This window comes from Martes martes, assembly GCF_963455335.1.
Source record: "Martes martes genome assembly, chromosome: 3".
Taxonomy (NCBI): domain Eukaryota; kingdom Metazoa; phylum Chordata; class Mammalia; order Carnivora; family Mustelidae; genus Martes; species Martes martes.
This window is the reverse complement of record NC_137890.1, coordinates 145,891,319-145,912,060: the sequence shown is the minus strand read 5'-3', so window position 1 is coordinate 145,912,060 and position 20,742 is coordinate 145,891,319. Positions and strand designations below refer to the sequence as shown.

The 20,742-nt window shown below is 34.0% G+C and overlaps 1 protein-coding gene across 1 annotated transcript in view; it reads left to right on the top strand.

Moving 5' to 3' along the window:
- ARL6IP6 (ARF like GTPase 6 interacting protein 6) overlaps positions 1 to 20,269 on the top strand; it is a 36,543-nt gene extending 16,274 nt beyond the window's left edge. Inside the window, exon 4 of the mRNA XM_080799720.1 lies at positions 19,209 to 20,269. Within this exon, the coding sequence (XP_080655846.1) occupies positions 19,209 to 19,302 (94 nt within the window). The 3' untranslated portion in view covers positions 19,303 to 20,269. The remainder of the gene's footprint in view (positions 1 to 19,208) is intronic.
- Positions 20,270 to 20,742: the final 473 nt, after the last annotated feature.

The following is a 20,742-nucleotide window of genomic DNA, read 5'->3' as shown; positions in this document are numbered from 1 at the left end:
TTACTCCCAGAGACCCTACCTCCTAATACTATCACATTGGGGGGTAAGGTTTTAACACATAAATAGGAGAAAGTGTGGAAGGGGGTACAAGCATAGTCCATAACAAAATTTAGAAATTTTCGCTTTTATATAAGCACAGGACCTTTAGGAAATAACAAGATAAAGAACTTTGCAAGGTATGTTTTCAGACAGGTATTTAATGGACTTCAAAAGGCATATTAAGAAAAATTATTATACTGACTTAGCAAACTGGGTTAAAAGGTATACTGTATTGTTACACACACAGACTTCTCTATTAGGAAGCATTTTCTTTGTGTATTTGAATCAAATATACTTTTAAATCATTTTCTTAAAATTTCTGATAATATGTTACCATGTTAAATAATGAGACAGAGGCAGTAACTTCAGATTAAAGTGTCTGTGTAGGCTTTCCCTACTTCTCACTACTTTGAATATTTTTCTCTTCCAGGCTGCTTAATCAGCATCTCCAGTTCACTTCACATTAGTTTTCCCCATTCATTCATTCAGTTTTCTCAGGGATTTCTGAGCAGGCAGATGTAACTGTGTGGATAATCAGTATTTCATATTGTGGTTATCTGCTTTAATTATAGTTTCCAGGAGTTAATGCATCTAGGTATGTGACCTACCCATCCAAAGATACCTCATTATTTAAGTCTTCCTGATTGGGGAGGAAGCTAGGTATGGCTAGGGGTGCCTTGAAGCTGCATTTTTCCTAACAGTGAATTTCACGTTACCTATGCCCCATCTAGTGGAGCAATAATGTAGCTGCAGGTTTATAGTTATTCAGCATGCTAAAATAAAAACCATTCAATTATAATAGGTCCCACCTAGGGTAGAAATGTTACTTTGCAGTCTAGAAATAAATTTAGTGGAAAATGATAATGTAAGTGATGGGTTTAGCAAATAATACAGTGTTGAAAACTCATTTTTTAATTAAGAATCAAAATATTTAATAATGATGACATGAAGAACAGTGAAAGTGGTCATTAAATTGTCTGCTTTGTGGTGATTTTATATAGAGTCAGTTAGGGGTCAAGGGCCAACCAATATTCTTAAGTTAAGGGTGTTCCTTCACTGCAGTCAATAGTGTTGGTTAACAAAAGTCTTATTGTTGGAATGAAAAAATGTGCATTTAGATCAAAATTAAAATTTAACAGTGTATGACTATAACCTTCAAGCCAAGAAGTTAATTTTGTAGGGATAGGGTTATCATTTTGTGCTAGAAATATCCACAAAGACTTATTTTCAAGGAGAAAAAAAATCAGTGTTTGTGTTAAAATTATTAAGGATGGGCTGTATTATAGAAATCGAGTATTACTGGCAATTTCAAATTTTAACCTTACGCTGGTCAAAGGTAATATAAAAAAGTAAGATATCTAGTTAATTGGCTATCTGAATCCAAAGTCTGGATTATTGAATTTCTTGCTGAGAAACTGATTTTAAGTAATTTTTCTCCTTCTCGAGAAATACTGTACAGATAGCATGTCATGCATTCACAGTGTTGTAGATTTTGGAAAACATCTTAGTTCTTCATGAATCCTCTCTTGTCTTCAGTTCTAAGAAGTTTATCATCATGAGTATTACAAGTAAAAATGAGTCTTTGAGGATAGAATAAATTATTGGTTGTAATCATGACTTTTTTGAGGCACAGTTCGTGGTCAAAAAGTAGGGAATCTTTATAATTATTGGTATTATGCCATGATTTCTAGAAATGTGCTAACGAAGAAGAGTGTTTTTTCACTAAACTTGCTTTAAATATTGTCTGTGGAATTTGATTGGCAGAATACAGTATTTCATGGTTGATTAACAAACTGGGAGCTATCTGCTGTCTTCCTGAAACTGTTGGTCTTTTTGTCAGGATCATTCTCAGTTGTATGCCTTTCTATATCTTTTTCCAGTCACAAGTGATATTTGGTAAATATGAAGATACTCAGTTGCAAAAAACACATGCTTTTAATTTAATTTAAATTTAATTTATTTCTGTAAATCTTTTTTTTAAAGCACGTTGCTTATTTGGAATCTGCAAAGTAAAATAGAAGTGAGAAAGAAAAGGGAACAGTTGGTTTTTGTGTGAATTGCTTTTTGGTAAACAGTTTTTGGTAATCATTTTATAGACTAAAAATTAACACATATGATCTGATACTCTAGCATGTGTTTTGTTTGCTTGTTTGTTTGTTTTAGTAGGTTCCATGCCCAGCGTGGAGCCTAGCGCAGGGCTTGAACTCAAAATCCTGTGATCAAGAGTCAAATGCTTAACGGACTAAACCACCCAGGTGCCTCTGTGTTATTTTATGTGTAAAGTGTCCTGGATGTAAGCAGTTGCTGAAATATTTATGTTTTTATTACATTTATATATGAGTTTATGTTGTTATGGAAGGGAAGCATACAATGAGTAAAATATTTAATCGTAGAAAATTCCAGTTTTAGGATTGGCATTGCTGTATTGGAATACTCTTTTTTTTAATTCAACATTAGGTTTATTTTTCTGTTATTAAAGAGTTTTCTCTAACTTGTCCTTCTTGACTTTAGGGGCTTTAATTCTTAGGGGTTAAGAAGATACAGACAAATACAGTAGTAAAATCAAAATAGAAATGGGGTTATGGGGTTGTCTGGGTGGCTTAGTCAGTTAAGCACCTGCCTTCGGCTTAGGTCATCATTCCAAGGTCCTGGGATCAAGCCTCCTTTCGGTCACCCTGCTCAGTGGGGAGTCTGCTTCTCCCTCTCTCTGCTTCTCCCCAGGCTTGTCCTGTCTCTGGCTCACTCTGTCTTTCAAATCAATAAATAAAATCTTCAATTTAAAAAAAAAAAGAAAAATGGGTCATGGTTTCTTTGGCAGTAATATGAGTCTTAGAGGTGAAGGATGACTTAGTATGTAAGTTAGAAGTCCTTTTCGAGGCACAGTAGATTGAACATTGAGCACAATAAATTGACTCTACAACTTTTTCATATAGATTTTGGAGAGCTGCTTCTTTGTTGAATCAGATTCTTTATTGCCTTGGACTAATGAAACAAATGTCAGATGGCTAATTGCAGTAGGAGGGAAAACCTACTAATGAAGGACATGGATCAAGAACTTGGCCTTGTTATTTGTGTTTCATGAAGTTTCATTAGGCAACGTGGTCACTATTAATGAATATATTGATGATATTGCACTGTGGCTTCTTGAAGTGAAGGGTTAAAATATATACATGTCTTATATATTCCATTACTGTTCTGAAGGAGACTTAAATAGATGTAAGAAAATCCTGTAGAAATCATACTAATTAACTTGGTTTCCTTGTTTTCATAAAGTAGTGTAGCAAGTGAGCATTTGCTTTGTACCTGTTTGCTATGGCTTTTGCCTATGCTAATTTACAATGTTTTATGTATGGGTTACTGAAAAGGCACAGGTGTGCATATGCATAGAACAGCCTTGATAAGAAATACTTGAGGGATAGTACTTGCCGGTTTTGTTCTTAGAACTTTTCATGTGTCAACAATCTTTGTAAATCATAGGAGGCAGCCTGGTATATGAAAGGGCTTATGAAACAGAAGAGGTGGCTTCCACGGTGCCTGGGTGGCTCAGTCAGTTAAGTGTCTGCCTTTGGCTCAGGTCATGATCTCATGGAGAGCCACGTCAGGTTCTCTGCTCAGCAGCAGTCTGCTTCTCCCTCTGCCTGCCACTCTTACCACCTCCCCAACCCCACTCATGGTCTCTTTCTCTCTCTCTCAAAATAAATAAATAAAATCTTAAAAAAAAAAAAAAAAGAAAGAAAGAAAGAAAAGAAAAAAAGGAGTGGGTTCCAAATCCAGGCTACACCTTATACTAGCAGAACTTTTGAGCAAGTCAGTGTCTCTAAGCCTTAATTTTTTCACTTCTAAAATGGGATAAAAACAATGATATCCATCCAAACAGGCAATAAGTGTAAGTTTACTAATTAAAGCAATAGATGTACCAGCTAATAAAGCAGTCTTCGTCCCAGAGTATTTCTTTTCTTAATTGAGATTTTTTTAAGCTAACATCTAACCATGGCCTACTCTTGCTGCCAAGTATCTTTTATTAGGTAATTGTTACTTCTTCTGAGATTTTATTTTTTGTATTCTTTTGATATAGACCCTCTTTCTTTAATGAAATAATGCTGATATTAGATAGTAATGGTTTTTTTTTTTTTCTAGAAGAATTATTTATTAGAGAGAGAGAGTACATAATTGGGGGGTGCAAAGGGGAAGGGAAAAGCAGACTCCATGCTGAGCAGGAGCCCATCACGGTGCTCGATTCCAGGACTCCAGTATCATCACCTGAGCCGAAGGCAGGCACTTAACTGACTGAGCCACCAGGCACCCATAGATAGTAATGACTTTCAAACATTGTTCTTGGCAAAGTAAAAGTTTGGCAACAAAACACAGTGTCAGTTACTTCCTTTTTTCAAAATATTTTTTAAACTGACTTGTGAAATCTAAAGACTTGGGAATCCCATTATTCTTTTTATCTTTTGTACTATTTGCCCTAACTTCCTATGGAATAAGGACTTTGTTTAATCATGATAGTACTCAGCACAGATGGATGTTTGGGGACATTTTTCTACTTCAACACACTAGTGAATAAAGTTAGAATTTCTGACATTATTCAATTTGCAACATAGTGGATTGCTATATATAGATAAACTGTGGGTTAATATGTACATACTTTCATCCGACCAGATACGCCTTTATTTCCCTTTGACTGATTTTCAAGGAATTGTACAATAAGAGATACTTAAAATTATACATACGTCATTCCATTTTAAAGAACTTTGCTCATCTTTAGGATTTTTCAGTGCCCATAGGCCATTACATTAGATAGTATCACACTGGCAAAGCATAGGATTGTGACTCAATTAAAATTTCTAGTTGGCAAAATTCTAGATAAAAGACTATTGTATATAGGGAGGCATAATTATTGCGGGATTGAGATCCGAAGGATTGAGATCCGAAAGGGATTAAAGACCTCAGCAAACCATCCTTATGCTATACAGGAGAAAGTAGGACCAGAGAAGTTGGTAGTACAGCTAGAAAACAATAAATGCTAAGGACAATAAAGTCTTTTTAAAAATGAGGAAACTCCTAAAGTTGAAAATTTAAATTCTATTATTTATTTATTTATTTATTTATTTATTTGACAGAGATCACTAGTAGGTAGAGAGGCAGGGAGAGAGAGAGAGAGGAAGGGAAGCAGGCTCCCCGCTGAGTAGAGAGCCCAATGCGGGGCTCGATCCCAGGACCCTGAGATCATGACCTGAGCCGAAGGCAGAGGCTTTAACCCACTGAGCCACCCAGGCGCCCCTTAAATTCTATTATAACATAGTTTACTAATGTGTAGATTGATAAATCAACTTGCTCCGTTAAGATGGTACATACTTTCTTTTAATGATACTTATTTATAATGTAAGTCCTTGAGCCCAGTGAGGGCCTCCATCCCAGGACCCTGAAATCATGACCTGAGCCAAAATCAAAATTCAGATGCTCAGCTGACTGAGCCACCCAGGCACCCCAGCTCTTGTGTATTTTTAAGAATGATACATTACAGTGTTTATCTTTATACTTTTTCCTTCACCTTTTACATCTTTTAAGTAAACGTTTATCCAGATAATCTTTACCTCACTCAGATTTATCATGAAACCCTGAAGTCAATACACAGACATGTTTCTAATGACTTTATATTTTAATAGCATTTTCTGTTTTTCAGTAATTTAGTTTATTTGTTAGAACAATGACCATGATTTAAAATTTCTCCTTACTGATTTTTTTAATAATTTGTGATTATAGAATTAATATAAGGTCATTAGAAAACAGTACAAGCTCATTATGAAACAGCGCAGTTACATACTTTTGAAGCTGAAAGGGTTGTAAAGTCTCATTTTAAATAACCCTGAAATATAACTAGTGTTAACAGACTAGTTCATAATTATTTCTGTATTTGTAATCTTCTTGATGAGTAAAACCTTGTGACTATGTACGTAAGTGAATACATGTGTATGGTTTTGTGTGTGCGTATGCATTTGAAATATATCACTCCACTCAAATATGAGTGGACTATACTTTAAAATCTAGTAAGCTAACTAATAAGATAGTTTTAATCTTATTCTTTGATATCTCATTCTAAAAATATTTTGCTGTATTTTATCCTAAGAGGTTAATTTGAATGTACATATATAAATATACTTATATACCCAGTGTGTAGCCACTGTCCTAGCAATGTAAATATATAAATGGAAGAAAGAAATAGGAGAAATTTTCCTCCTCAGGTAGTCTCTTAACTTGATTTTTTTTTTTAATTTTTATTTATTTATTTGACAGAGATCACAAGTAGAGGCAGACAGAGAGAGAGGAGGAAGCAGGCTCCCTGCTGAGCAGAGAGCCCGAGGTGGAGCTCGATCCCAGGACCCTGAGATCATGACCTGAGCCGAAGGCAGAGGCTTTAACCCACTGAGCCACCCAGGCGCCCCTTAACTTGATTTCTTACTTTAATTCCCTGTCATATAAAATTTTAAAGAAGTCGTGAAATCTATTTAGAACATGATGCTACAGTGTAGAGTAAATTTGAAGTTTTCATGTAGAAAGTAATTGGGATAGATTTCTGAAGTGATGATCTAGTTAGAAATCTCCTTGCTAATTTACAGATTTCCAAATAATGAGCATCAGTATTTACTTTGAGACCTTTAGAATCACTAGAAGATCTACCTGAAAATAAAGATTCTGATTCATTATGTCTAGGGTAGGGTCTGAGATTCTGAGTTTGCAAGAAATTTAGAGGCGTTGCTTATATATTGCTGGTCTGTGGACTGCTCTTTGAAGAGGAGGGCTTTAGGACAGAAGTCAGCAAACTTTTTCTGTAAGGGGCCAAGTGGTGTGTATTTTTAGCTTTGTGGATCATATGGTCTCTCACATACCCTTAAAGTTGAAACAAGTTGATTTTTAGCACCAAAGCACCCATAGACAATACCTAAAGGAATGAGTGAGGCCATGTTCCAGTAAAAAGAAATAGGTGCAGGACAAGTGTGTTCTAGTTTGCCAACCCCTGCTTCAGGAGACTACTCTGAAATTAGATAGTGCTTACAAAAGATTTTTAATTTGGGGGCTATATATATATATATATATATATAACACAATAGGAAAATAGGAAATATATATTACAATAGGAAGGCCTAATATATATATTACAATAGGAAAAATATATATATATTAGGCTTTCCTATTGTAATATATGTTTCCTGTTGTATTATTGTATTATTCTATTCCTATTGTAATATATATTTCCTATTAGGAAAAATTCCTATTAGGAAAGCCTAATATATATATTACAATAGGAAAGCCTAATATATATAATATATTAGGCTTATATTAGGCTTTCCTATTGTAATATATATTTCCTATTGTAATATATATATAATATAATATATAATATATATTATATTATATATATATATATATATAGGGCTTTATAGTTCATATAGTTTTAATTCATATAGTTTTAATTGACTAGTTTTATAAGCCATAAGGGTATGGCACACATTTCTAAAAATCACATTTCAATTTTGGAAAACAGTTAACTACTTCATACCTTATTGATAGACTAATACTTTTTACTGAATATCTGAGGTTTTTTTTTTTTTTTTTAAGATTTTATTTATTTGACAGAGATCACAAGTAGGCAGAGAGGCAGGCAGAGAGAGAGAGGAAGGGAACCAGGCTCCCTACTGAGCAGAGAGCCCGATGCGGGGCTCGATCCCAGGACCCTGAGATCATGACCTGAGCTGAAGGCAGAGGCTTTAACCCACTGGGCCACCCAGGCGCCCCTGAATATCTGAGTTTTAATGAATAAATGATCCAAAGGAGTAATGAAAGTTCAACTAAAGTCTGCCTATTTGAATAAGCAGGAAAGCTTACAACTTAAGAATGTTTAAAATTATAACAATATATTATATATATTATAACAATAAGCAGGAAAGCTTACAACTTGAGGATGTTTAAAATTATAACAAAATAAGTAAGACAGCTGCTTTAAAGCCCATTGTATTTATTTTACTCACTTCTTTTAGATTGTGAATCCAAAGTGACTTGCTTGCCAGGTTTGGGAAATGGTTTTCCAGGGTTAAGAAATGGAGTGGGAAACATAATTTAGTGGCAAGGAAAATAATTTTAATTGAAATTTTACAATAGGAAAGCCAAAGTAAATACAAATTTTGTGTGTTCAGTTGTTATGAACTATGAGAAAAATTGGCTTCCTTTTACCAGGCCTTGTGTAAAGAAAAAAGTTTGATGTACCTGTCCTATACAGTTGCAGAATTGTGGAGGTCAAAAGAAAGGTCAAGTAGGAGAAAGAGCCTGGAGCAAAGCTAATGAAATGTTAAAATAGCAGAAGGCCTCAAATTTCATTCTAAAACAGGCCAAGGCCTGTAGTGCTCATATAAAGAGAATAATGAGGCCGAGTTGAATCATCCAAACTAAGATCTGAGTAATCAGAGTTCACAACCCTCATAGTCCGAACTAGAATCTCAGGTAGCACTATCCACCCAACCATCCACTGATCCATCTCTTTTTTTTTTCTTAAACCCCTGTGGCTATTCCAAATCCTCATCACATCACACTCTTTTCTGTGGGTTCCACTTCCAGTCACAGAAAGGTCATTGTGAGTGAACTTCCAGCTTCTTCCCCTTCTCCTGATTATAAGCTTACTTTACATTCACACCTGTTATCCTACCTATTTCTCTTCTCTCAGAGTATAAAGTGTCCTCACACCTGCCCAAACGTAATTTTACTTCCTTTGCTCTGGATCCTTTACCCTGCCCATCCCTGCAATTCCTTTTTTCATATATCTTCAGGTTTCCCCTTTATCTAGTCTTCTTGTTGGAAGATTTCTAAAACATTCAAGTTTCTCCTCTGGTAGAGAAAAAAAAAAAATCCTTATGCCCACTTCGCCTGTCTAAGCATCTTCAAAGACTAGAGAAGGGGTAGGCCCTGTCTCCACACTGACTAAATTTGCTAGCAGAGGTGTCTTGGAGTTAACCCTACACTAAACTGTTTTCTCCTTGAATTGACTGCAGGCCTCCTAATTACAAAATTTAAATGTTCTCTTTCTTTTCTCTTTCCTTTTTTTTTTTTGGAGAAAGAGTATGTGCGTGCCAGTACACCTGCATGCACACACACATACATTGGGTGGGGTGGGGGGGCAAAGGAAGAGGGGAAGAGAGAATCCCAACCAGACTCTATGCCCAGCCCAGGGCCTAATGCAAAGCCCAGTACAGGGCTCTGTCTCACAATTGTGAGATCATGACCTGAGTTGAAAACAAGAATCGGACCCCCAACTGACTAATCCACTGAGGTGCCCCTTTCATTTTTCAATCCGTTATTTGAGATGGCTTACAATTCCTCCTCAGAATTCTTTTCTTTCTTAATTTCTATGACCACTCCTTCCTGTTTTCTTTCAGCCTTCTGATCACTACTTCTCTTATGGAATCACTTTTTTCAGCTTTTCCTGGTTGGCTGAAGACTTCCAAGTCTATCTGGGCTGCCTTGAGGCTCTTTGCTGAGAAACTTGCCTTTTGGTTTTTATTTGTATTTCCTATTGCTTGCTGGGAATTTTTACTTCAGTGTCCTGTAGGCATAGTTCAGTTTAGTCTATCTAAAATTGACTTCATTAATTCTCACTACCCACCATCCTGTTTCTTCTCTTGGCTTCCCTATTACGGTGAGTGATATTTTATCCAGCCAGTAACTCAGGTGAAAAACCCAGGATTGCCTTAAGTTCTTCCTTCTCTCTAAGTAACTCCAGCCAGTCAAGGAGACAAAATAAAGGCTGGCATTTATTGTGTGTGTGCTCAATAAACACTAGGCACTGAAACAAACATTGTTAATGTTAGTTTGGTGTTCACAAAAACACTAAAGAGAGGAATTGTTATTATCATTTTAAAGATGAAGAATTAGATTTTCAGGTGGGTTAATGTCATTTTGTAAGTACTAGAGACATGATTAAATTCAGTTGAGGGTTTGCTTTCCAGATCCTTTAACCATACTAAACCATTAGCCACTTCTTGCACTCTCCATTGTCTCTTGCTTCTACACATGTTGTCATTTCTTTAGAATTCTAATTTCCTCATACTCAGTTTTAGATCAAACATTAACTCTTCTTTAAAATCTCCCCTTCTTCAAGCCAAATGGCTCCCTTATGTTCCAGTAATGCTGTCTACAAAACTTTTAACACTCAGCACATTGTGTCATTAGACTCTTGTCATAGAGGGCAGTATTGAGGACAGTACTGATGCTTGCTCATTTCTCTATCTCCCATATATAATGCCTGATATAGATAACTCATTATGTAAATTTTGGTGAAGTAAAAAAATAGAGAACTGAGAAAATTATAAAATAAAGAACTTCAGAGTATAAAGTAAGGGGTGAATATGTTGTTTTTTTCCTTAATGACAGACAGCATTTCCTAAGGGAGGGAAGCTTCCTTTTTAAAATTCTAACCCTTATGTCCTAAATAGCACTGGTAAAGTTAGTTGGAATACACACAACTTCGTTCTCTCCACAATTTCTAATAAGTAATTTTTAGAGAAATGAATACAAAAGAAGTTGTATTATTTTGTGTTTCTGAAAGAAACATAAAAGGAAATTCTTTGCAGGTAATTGAAATGTAGTGGTATTTAGTATTTTCTTTCAGATTTTGGATTTGGTTAAGAACTTCTGATTCCAGATGAACTGATAGTTATTCTAACCAAAGCTCACACAGCTTAAAATTCTTTGGGAATTGGGGATTTCTTGGCCTGGGATAGAATGATAAAGAAAAGACAACTCAGATGTGTGAAGGGGGAATAAATTAGTACCAACTAGCTCATCCTGTCTCCAACTGATCCAGTCAGACACAGAAACAAATAGGCAGTTGGTTCTTATTGTAGGCCCTTAATATAACTTCTTATTCTGGTAAGTACAGAGAGCTTTCTGCTTAGAGCAAAATTGGTTAGCAGTGAAATGACTATTTCAAATTGGGGGGAGTTCTGTCGTAAAAGCGTGTCTTAAATGCAGGAACATAGAAGAGAGAGAGGAAATATTGGAATTAAGATGACATAAGAATGAAGATTTCAATAGAGTGTAGTCTGGTATGTAGTATAGAGATTCATTTCAGAGTCAACCAGTGAGTGCTACAGTGAAAACAATAAACAACATGAAACAAGAGAGGAGACCTGCTTGAACCTGTTGGTCTCTGTCTTAAATAAACAAAGGCAATTTATTTGAAACTTTTGGCTGTATCTTAATTCAGTACCTTAATTTATGGTTCCTTTTAATTTCCAGAATCATTTAAGTCATTTAAATCTTAAGTTTTATTTATTTTTTTTAAAGGTTTTATTTATTTATTTGACAGACAGAGACCACAGGTAGGCAGAGGCAGGCAGAGAGAGAGTGGGTGAAGCAGGCTCCCTGCTGAGCAGAGAGCCTGATGCGGGGCTCGATCCCAGGACGCTGGGATCATGACCTGAGCCGAAGGCAGAGGCTTAAACCACTGAGCCACCCAGGCGCCTCTAAATCTTAAGTTTTATATATATATTCCATTCCTATAAAATGTAAATAAAATCTAATTCTTTTATAACTTATTCACTTTATAAGTTACTATTAAATATCAATATAAATATATTGCTAGAAAGTATGTTTCCAGACTATAAAATCTGGATATAAATATTAGAAGTCTAAGGTTCTTTAGAAAATTACAAAGGGAAGTGATTGTGAATTTGTAGCAAGAGGGTAATACCAAGCAGAAATGCACATATACATATACAAACCCATAAATCTTCAGTTATTTTCTTCTATCTACCTCCTGGGTCTGTTTGTATAATCTTATTTTTTGTTTTTTTGTTTTGGTTTTGAGATAGGTCTAGTTGTAAGTATTTTGCTTAAAGGGAGAGTGAAAGAGAATGTCAGAAGAATTTTTAAAAAACTCATCTGTGGCTAGCTTTCTTTTCTATATAGTGGCTAATAATTGCTACATGCCAGACACCTGATTCTCAGCTGTGTAAGGGAAGATTTTTATTTTGTTTTATTTTTTAATTCTGTTTTATTTTATTTCTGTTTTTATTTCCATTTTGGGGAATTGAGTCTCAGAGAGGTCAGTTTCTATCTTTGTACACCCGGTAAGTGGCAAAGCTGGCACTCAAACACATCTTTGTCTAACTACATAGTTTAAATGCTTAAATACTAACAGGAACCAAATAAGAATTTCATTGCAGGATTATTTATTATTGGAAAGAAATTCTTTAAAACCAGAACCAAATGGTATCTTCTTTATAACTTATCTTTTAGGATATGGAAGTTGTTCTGTTATAATGCTATCTTTGTCACCATATTTTTTCCAATATAATTTTTATTGAACAGTATTTCCTATTTATTTCCATTTTGATTTTAGAACTTTATTGCAGTATAGAAGTTTATCTCAGTGTAATAAAATCCACATTTAGGAATCCTAACATTTCCTTTAAGAAACATTCTGGTTTTGTCATTAAGTTCTATTTTTCTACTTATTTTTAAATGTTCAAATTATTTTGAATTCTTATGTTAAATGATATCATGTTAATTTTCATTATATTTTGGGTCTCTTTGACTCCTTGGGACCAAAATATGTATGTAGTTCCACTCCCTGGATAATTGTTTTAGTTTAAGTACAGGTAATGTTGGTCAATAACCCTTTTTAATAGGTAGAAAAAAACCTATGTAATCTTTTTCAAATGTCATTTTATCCCAGCTACTTTGAATAATTAATCGAAATTTAGAACTAACTGGAAGGGACCTTGTGTTAATCTGGTGCAGTCCTTCACCTAATATGCATGAAAACTTAAGTGTAAGTTCACTTCTGGCTTTGTCCTTTTTCCTTTACACCTCTTTTGTCTTTTGGTCAGTCCATTGCCATCTCTGAAAGCTTGGGTCAGAATTCATATTGTTAAGAAAACTTGATCTTGTTAACTGTCTATATTTTTTTTCTCTATTCTATTTTTAATTTTATTTATTTGTCAGAGAGAGAGAAAGAGATTGAGCACAAGCAGTGGGAGTGTTAGGCAGGGGGAGAAACAGGCTCCCTGTTGAGCAAGGAGCCTGATGCGGGACTTGATCCCAGGTGGAAGGCAGATGCTTAACCAAACTGAGCCATCTATCCCACACTTATATTTTGTATACAGTTGACACAAAAGCATTTTGAATAAGAGGGTGTTTTAGGAAAATTAATTTGTTACAGTGTGTTTAGGTATATGCAGAAAATATGAGTGGCTTGGAAAGAATTTTATTTTGAATTCATTTTCTTGGTCACACTGATATTTGAAATAATTGTAGCAAGTCTCTAAAAATAGTCACGTTATTTTCAAAATTTCTTTAAGCCTATTTCAGAGACTGTGTGAATGCTGAAATAAAATGGCAGGTTATCAGAGTTAAACATTTCCGCTAAATAATGCTATGAGATGATAGGATTCGATTTCTTTGTGGGGGTGTGTGTGTGTGTGTTTTCATCTATTCAGTAGCATAGTCCAAAATTAGAACTCTGTATGACTTGACAAAATCAAATTAGCTTGACAGGGCTGGGTATTATCTATCTACTTTTGTGGGTTTGACAATATTAATATTAAATAATGCTGATGTCTTACTTATTCTGGATAGAATTTTTTTTATTATGTATCTGATCAAGTTTCCCATATTATACTTTATTATATAGCATTTAAAAACCATAGTTATTTTGCTTTGTTGGTTTAAAATACATGATAGAAGAAAGTGCTACCCTTTTTATTATTATTATTTTTTAGGATGCAAGTATATTTATTTTATTTTTTAATTTTTTATTAACATATAATGTATTATGTGTTCCAGGGGTACAGGTCTGTGATTCATCAGTTTTACACAATTCACAGCACTCACCATAGCATATAGCCTCTTTTTTGTGTTTTTAAAAAAATCTCTACACCCAGCATGGGGCTTGAACTCACAACTCTGAGATCAGTAGTTGCATGCTCCATCTACTGAGCCAGCCAGGTGCCCCTGGAAAGTGCTAATCATTTTCCTTTTCCGTACATTTTCCTTCGTGAAATTATAGAAGAATTAATGAGCAAAAATTGTATATACTCTACCAAACTTTCCCAAGCCCCTCCTCCCCTGTGTTTTATTACCATTTGCCTTGCAGTGTGTGACTGCTTCAGATTATGAAATAAAAGGTCATGAATGACTTAAAACAATAAGAAACATTTTGGAATCCTTAGTAAACCTCATGATAAAACTGAATGAAACAATACACAATAGATGCTTTGGGCCAGTAGGGTTTTTATTTTTATTTTGTGTAAGACCAATAGTGCCTTACCTTATACATGCGTGCAAATTAAAATTAAGAAAGAGGGGAATCTGGGGAGCTCAGTTAAGCATCTACCTTCCACTCGGGTCAGGATCTCATGTTATGGGATTGAGCCCCACGTCAGGCTCCCTGCTATGAACATCCAGGTACAAGTTTTTGTGTAAAAACATGTTTTTAGCTGTTGAGTATATATGAGTATATATATGTTGAGTATATACCTGGAATGGAAGTGATGGATCATATGGTAACTCTCTTTACTTTTTGAGGAACTGTCTAACTCTCTTACAGGAGCTTTACCATTCTCTATTATACCAGCAGTGTGTGAGATTTCTGATTTCTCCACATCCTCACCAATAAACCTGTTCTTTTCTTTCTTTTCTTTTTTGTGTTGTAACCATCTTAGTGGGTATGAAGTGTTATCTCATTGCAGCTTTGATTTACATTTTTAGAGTGACTAATGTCTAGCATCCTTTCATGTGCTTATTGGCCAATGTATATCTTCTTTGCAGAACTGTCTGTTCAAATGCTATGCCCCTTTTAAAATTGAGTTTTTTGTCTTTTTATTTTTGAGTCATAAGAATTTATATCTCAGATAGTAGATCACAGTTATATATATGATTTGCAAATATTTTCTTCCATTCTTCCATTCTCTGGGTTGTCTTTTAACTTTCTTGATATTGTCCTTTGAAGCACAAAAGTTTTTAGTATGATGAAATCCAATTTATTTTTTCTTTACTTGCTTATCCGAGAAACCATTGCTTAATTCAAGGTTGTGAAAATTTCTAGCTGTGCTTCCTTTTAAGAGTTTTGTAGTGTTAGTTATTTCATGTAGGTCTGGTCCATTTTGGGTTAATTTTTGTATGTTATATGAGTTAGAGGATCAAACTCATTCTTTTACATCCAGTTGTCCCAGCACCCATTTGTTGAAAAGACTTTACCTACTAAGTGGTCTTAGGTACCTTTTTTGAAACTTAATTGACCATAGATCTATGAGTTTATTTTTGGACTCTTAATTCTGTTCCATTTGTCTGTATGTTTATCCTTATGCTAGTACCATACCATTTGATTACTTTGTGTTAAGTTTTGAAATTGGGAAGTATGAGTTCTCCAGCTTTGTTCTTTTTTCAGTGTTATTTTGACATTTAGTGTCTCTTAATTCCATATGAATTTTGGAATCAACTTGTCCATATCTTCAGAAAGAGGCAGTTGGAAAGGAAAATTGAGGAATTGACCAAACTTATAGATCAATTTAGGGAGTGTGGCCATTTTTACAATATTCTTTTCAATTCTGAAGAACACAGGATGTCTTTTTATTTATTTAGATCTTCTTCAGTAAAGTTCTATGATTACCTTCATGTGAGTCTTGCACATTGTTATTTGTGTTTCTAAGATTTTGTAGTTTTCATTCTAAGGATCTTTTAGCATAAAATTTCTTTTTGTGTTTTTCTGTTTTTATTTCAGTTTCATTTAGTTAACATACAGTGTTATGTTAATTTCAGTTATGTAGCATAGGATTTTTTTAATTGGCTAATGCTGCTGTATAGGAAAGTTGTTGATTTTATCAGGGATAAACAAATATCCCTTTTTATGAGGGATAAACACAAAGAATAGAGTAGGAAGTTTAAAAACAAACCAGACATACATGGTTATATGACCTAGGACAAGGCACCACAACAATTTTATGTAGGGGAAAGATGGTCTTTTCAATAATTTGTGCTGAAACAATTGGGTATCCATTGGGAATAACATGGGCATTGGCCACTGTCTTATGCAATATACAAAAATTTTAGATGAATTATAGGCCAAAAAGTCAAAGGAAGAACAATAAAGTTTTTCTAAAAAATAGTTTATCTTTATAACCTTGGAGTAGTGAAAGGTTCATCAAAAAGGCCACAGAAAAGTACTAAACATTAAAAAGAAGTAAATTGGACTATATTTACTAACTTGTTCATCAAAGGATCTTATTAGAGAGTGAAAAGACAAGTCATAAACTGAAGAAGATTTTTGTGACACATATTATTGACAAAGAATTTGTAGATAGAATATGTAATGAGCTCTGTAAACCAGTAGAAAAATGAGCAAAAGGTAAACAGGAGTTTCAAGAAAGGGAATTTTAAAATGTGCAATCAGTATGTTTGTCATCAGAAAAAAGAAATATTTAAACCACAACGGCATAAAATGCAGAGTCACTAAAATTAAAAAGACTGATAATACTAAATGTTGGTGACAGAGTGGAACAACTGAAACTCCTACATTACCAGTAGAAGTGTATAGTAGTCAACTACTTTGGGATAATGTTTGACATTTCTACTAAAGCCAAATTTACTTCTGTCTTATAACCCAGCAATTCCACTCCTAGGATTTACCCAAGAGAAATGAGTACAGGTGTCTCCTACCCAACAAAGATATGTAGCATCATGTTCATAGTATCTCTATGTATACGAACCTCATATTAGAAACAACCCAAATGCTCGGTAGTAGAATGGATGAATTTTATTATTTTTATACAGTGGAGTACTAAACTTTAATACAAAAGAACATGCTAATGTTACATATAACAACATGGGTGATTCTTATAGTACTGAGTGAAAGAATCTAGACACAGAAGGAAATGTATTATATGGAGGCATGTAGATGGGGGCAGGTGAAACCAGGCATCATGATAACAAATGGTTATAGTGGTTATCTCAGAATTTGGGGGAGGGAAGGTGGATGGGGAAGAGGAACAAAGGAGCTTTTTATGGTACTGGAAATGTTTTATTTTTGATCTGGATGGTTGGTACATGAGGGTGTACCATGATAAAAATTCATTGATCTATATGCATGTTAGGCATTTGCGATTTACTGTGTATACTTTTAATTTAGAAAATAGCATGCATATATAGAGATTGAGTAAGATATGTACTATACTTGGTCCTAGTTTTTTAATTCAAAACATGCCCTTTATAAGAGATAAGTGAAGGGTGTTGACAAAGGGGAACCAGGATACCTTCGGTTTTTTTCAGTACTTCAAAGATCACAAATAAGTCATAGGAGAAAAAACCTGCCAGCAGGGATTGTCTTTCTTCCCCAGAGGGGAAAATAATGATGAGTATTTTGAAAAGGAGTTTTAAAGCACATGATTCCTCAAAGATTTTAAGTCCCTTGCCTAACAGTACATGTGTGACAACTGATACAGTGTTCCTAGTGGAAATATGGTACATTTGAGATGGTAGAAAGACTAAGAATCACTTCTCTAGAGCATTTCTTCATTGCCATTAAAATTCCTTGCTTTGCCTGTTATGTAAGGGTCGCTTAACATTTGAGCATGTGCATCTCCATAAAATTCAGTTATGCATACCTATATTGTAGTTTAGTAAACTGTAACTTCAGAGGTTTTTCTATTTTTATGGGAGTCCAGGGTCAAAAACCAGTAAAAGAGAACAATTAACTCCTGAAATTCTGTTCCATGATTAACTTCATTTTGTTAGTATGAATTTAAATGTTCTTGGGTCATTAGTGGTTTTTTAGTAATAAATGACAGGCTCATAGTTCAATTTTACAATTAGCTTTCTGTTCACTAATCAATATATATTTGAGGGAGTTTTTTTAAGAGATAAATCATCTAGTGTATCTATTTTATTTTACCATACAGTAGGTAACATGGTGAAGTAGATTAACCCTTAATGGTAACATATGAGGCATATGTTAAATTAACATATTAATTTAAATTAACCCCTAGGTGACTGAGATTGAGTGGAGAATATGATTAATAATAATAGTGGCTATCAGGGCCTTCTATAGTCTCAGGTGAATGCAGAGATGGTATTCTTCAAGGAGTGTATCTTCATTCCTTGCCACAGATCTTGTAGGGCTACAATCCTTCAAATGTTAACTGAAATCCAAATACCTCCCTGTCTGTGAGCTGTTCTTAGGAGAGATGAGAGGGCATAGGCATGGTGACCCTCAGCTCTTACTACTAATGACTTTGGGCTCTTATTCCAGCAGTGCACTCCCTGTGTATCCTCAATTTGGATTGTTCCAGCGAGGAAAAGATTCTGTTCTTCCTCTGGCACCATTTAGATACTAGCTTCTATTTTTTTTTTTTTTAGCACATCTCATCTTTATGAGGATAAACAAAGAGTATTATTGCAATAGTTAGTGGGAGGAAACTTAAAGTGTAGTAAAATAAGTAAAATTGCTGTAAGAGGAATCAAATGTCAGGGGAAATCTGTGCACATAAGCTAGTTGGCACTCATAGTAATCATAAAACAAGAGATGTGTCTTTGCTAATACTTAGGAACTCATTGAAAGCCACTTCAATTAAGTAGCCTATTAAGTTGAGAACGGAAATGTCTATAAAAGACATAATCTGATTTATGACTTACATATGGACAAGTGCTGTTTTTAGTGCTTACAGAAAGAGTAGTTTCTTCGTGTGATCAATGGTACAGACAGGACAAATACCTGAAATAATACATATTTTTAGTTCTAAGTGAGAACGAGAGAACAGGGAAACAGTGCTAATTAATGAAAGAATGTGCTTGTAGTATAATAAGATTTATACCATAGAATTAGGTTATGATACACTCAGTGACTGTGAAGCACAGTAAAAAAGTATAAGGGATTAAACTAAACATTTTGGTCTAATGAAACTGAAAAATTGTATTTGATAACCAGGATAGTTTTTGACAGAGAACTTAAGAGAACTTTACTAATCCTGCAAATGTCCAGTATTCTTTTTCAACATGTGTATTAATGTGTAAAATACTAGGGAAACATTTTTACGTTATAAGCATTTTCAATAAAAACTGATAGTGTTTCTGTTATACCAAATTACATTTTCCTTTTTTCATTTGTTTTTTTTTCCCCCTAGGAAACTGACTGGACATTCTTTCCACATGGGCTATAGCATGGCAATTTTGAATGGCATTGTTGCTGCTCTTACGGTAGCATGGTGCCTCATGTAAACCTACACTGAAGCAATATTTTTGGTAAAACTTAGTCATGGTTGCTTTATAGGGAAGAACATCATTTCATCATTTGTCTACTCAGAAGACCAAGAAACCTGCTGTCTTTGGTTCAGATATGTCATATCATCATCATTATGGAGGACTGGTTTTTTTTTTTTTTTAAATGGAGGACCTTTGTAAGCACCATTCTAGAACTTAGGCATTGAGAATATCTGAGTATTAAGTTTCAGGTAATTTCTTAAAAATGTAAGGTGTTTACCTCGTCTTTTTACTTTTGTGTGCATTGTCCTTATAAATTATAGAAAACATTTTAGTGGAATTCAAACATGAAAACTTGAATATGGGATAATGCTATGTATAATACTACATTTTTGCTAAGAAATACTAGTGGACTGTTTAAATGAGATAGAAATACTTATTTATTCATGATATTAGAAAAGCAAACAATGCCTACTACTTTGACATTTTATAGAAGCTACTTTGAAATCAGAATAGTTTTCAATAGTCATAATCAACAGAAGGTGCATTTATATTTTTTAATGGGGTATAATTCCTTATGTGTTTTTTTAATATATTTTCCTACTACATATTGAATTTGTATGTTTTTAAAATTGCTACATCTAAACAAATGTATATGTTATTTTTTAGCTGAGGGAAGCCTAATACCTACCATTTTAAGTAAGTATTTTGTTTTTTGTGTCTTTTTTTTAAACAAAAAACAAAAAAAATCCCACAAAAAACAAACACATTGATCTGAGTTTAAAATTAAGTAAACCTATTTTAGAAAAAAAAAATGATAAAATGTAAATTAATTAAGCCACTAAGATATTGAGAAAGTTGAAGTTGTTCACTATTTCTGTTTCCACAGTTGCAAATATTTTTCTTGGTGTGTATATGATTATTCCAACAGAACTGATATTATTTTGTTTTTAATAAATACAAATCTAAAATTTTTATATTTGGAAATCCTTGAACTACTTTGTTTTTAATCGCAAAGATTTAGTTAACAAAATAGAAAAGGTATTTTGATAATGTATATATGTATAATCTTTTTATATATGTTTCATAATTTTCATATTTAAATGCCCTACAATTGTGTTTCTTTTTGTTTTTGTAGTAGTTAACCTTAATTGTTCCTACTTCTTTTCTAAATACCTGTTTAGAAATTTGCTTCAATTTTAGAAAGATGGGCTATTTAAAATGCTGTGTTCCCTGGCCACAGAAAAATTTATATTAGGAAAGCATTGTGTATCAAAACAACTTATTCAGGCTAAATGGGAAATGAGTATGTGCAGTGTGTTCCTGTTACATGCTAAGTGTTTTTACTGAGGAAATGATTTAATGATATTTCTAAGTCTTAATACTTTTTTGCTATTCAGAAACCTTCCATTGGAAATGACAAATGCTGCTCCAATTTAAATTATCTGAAGTGGTTAG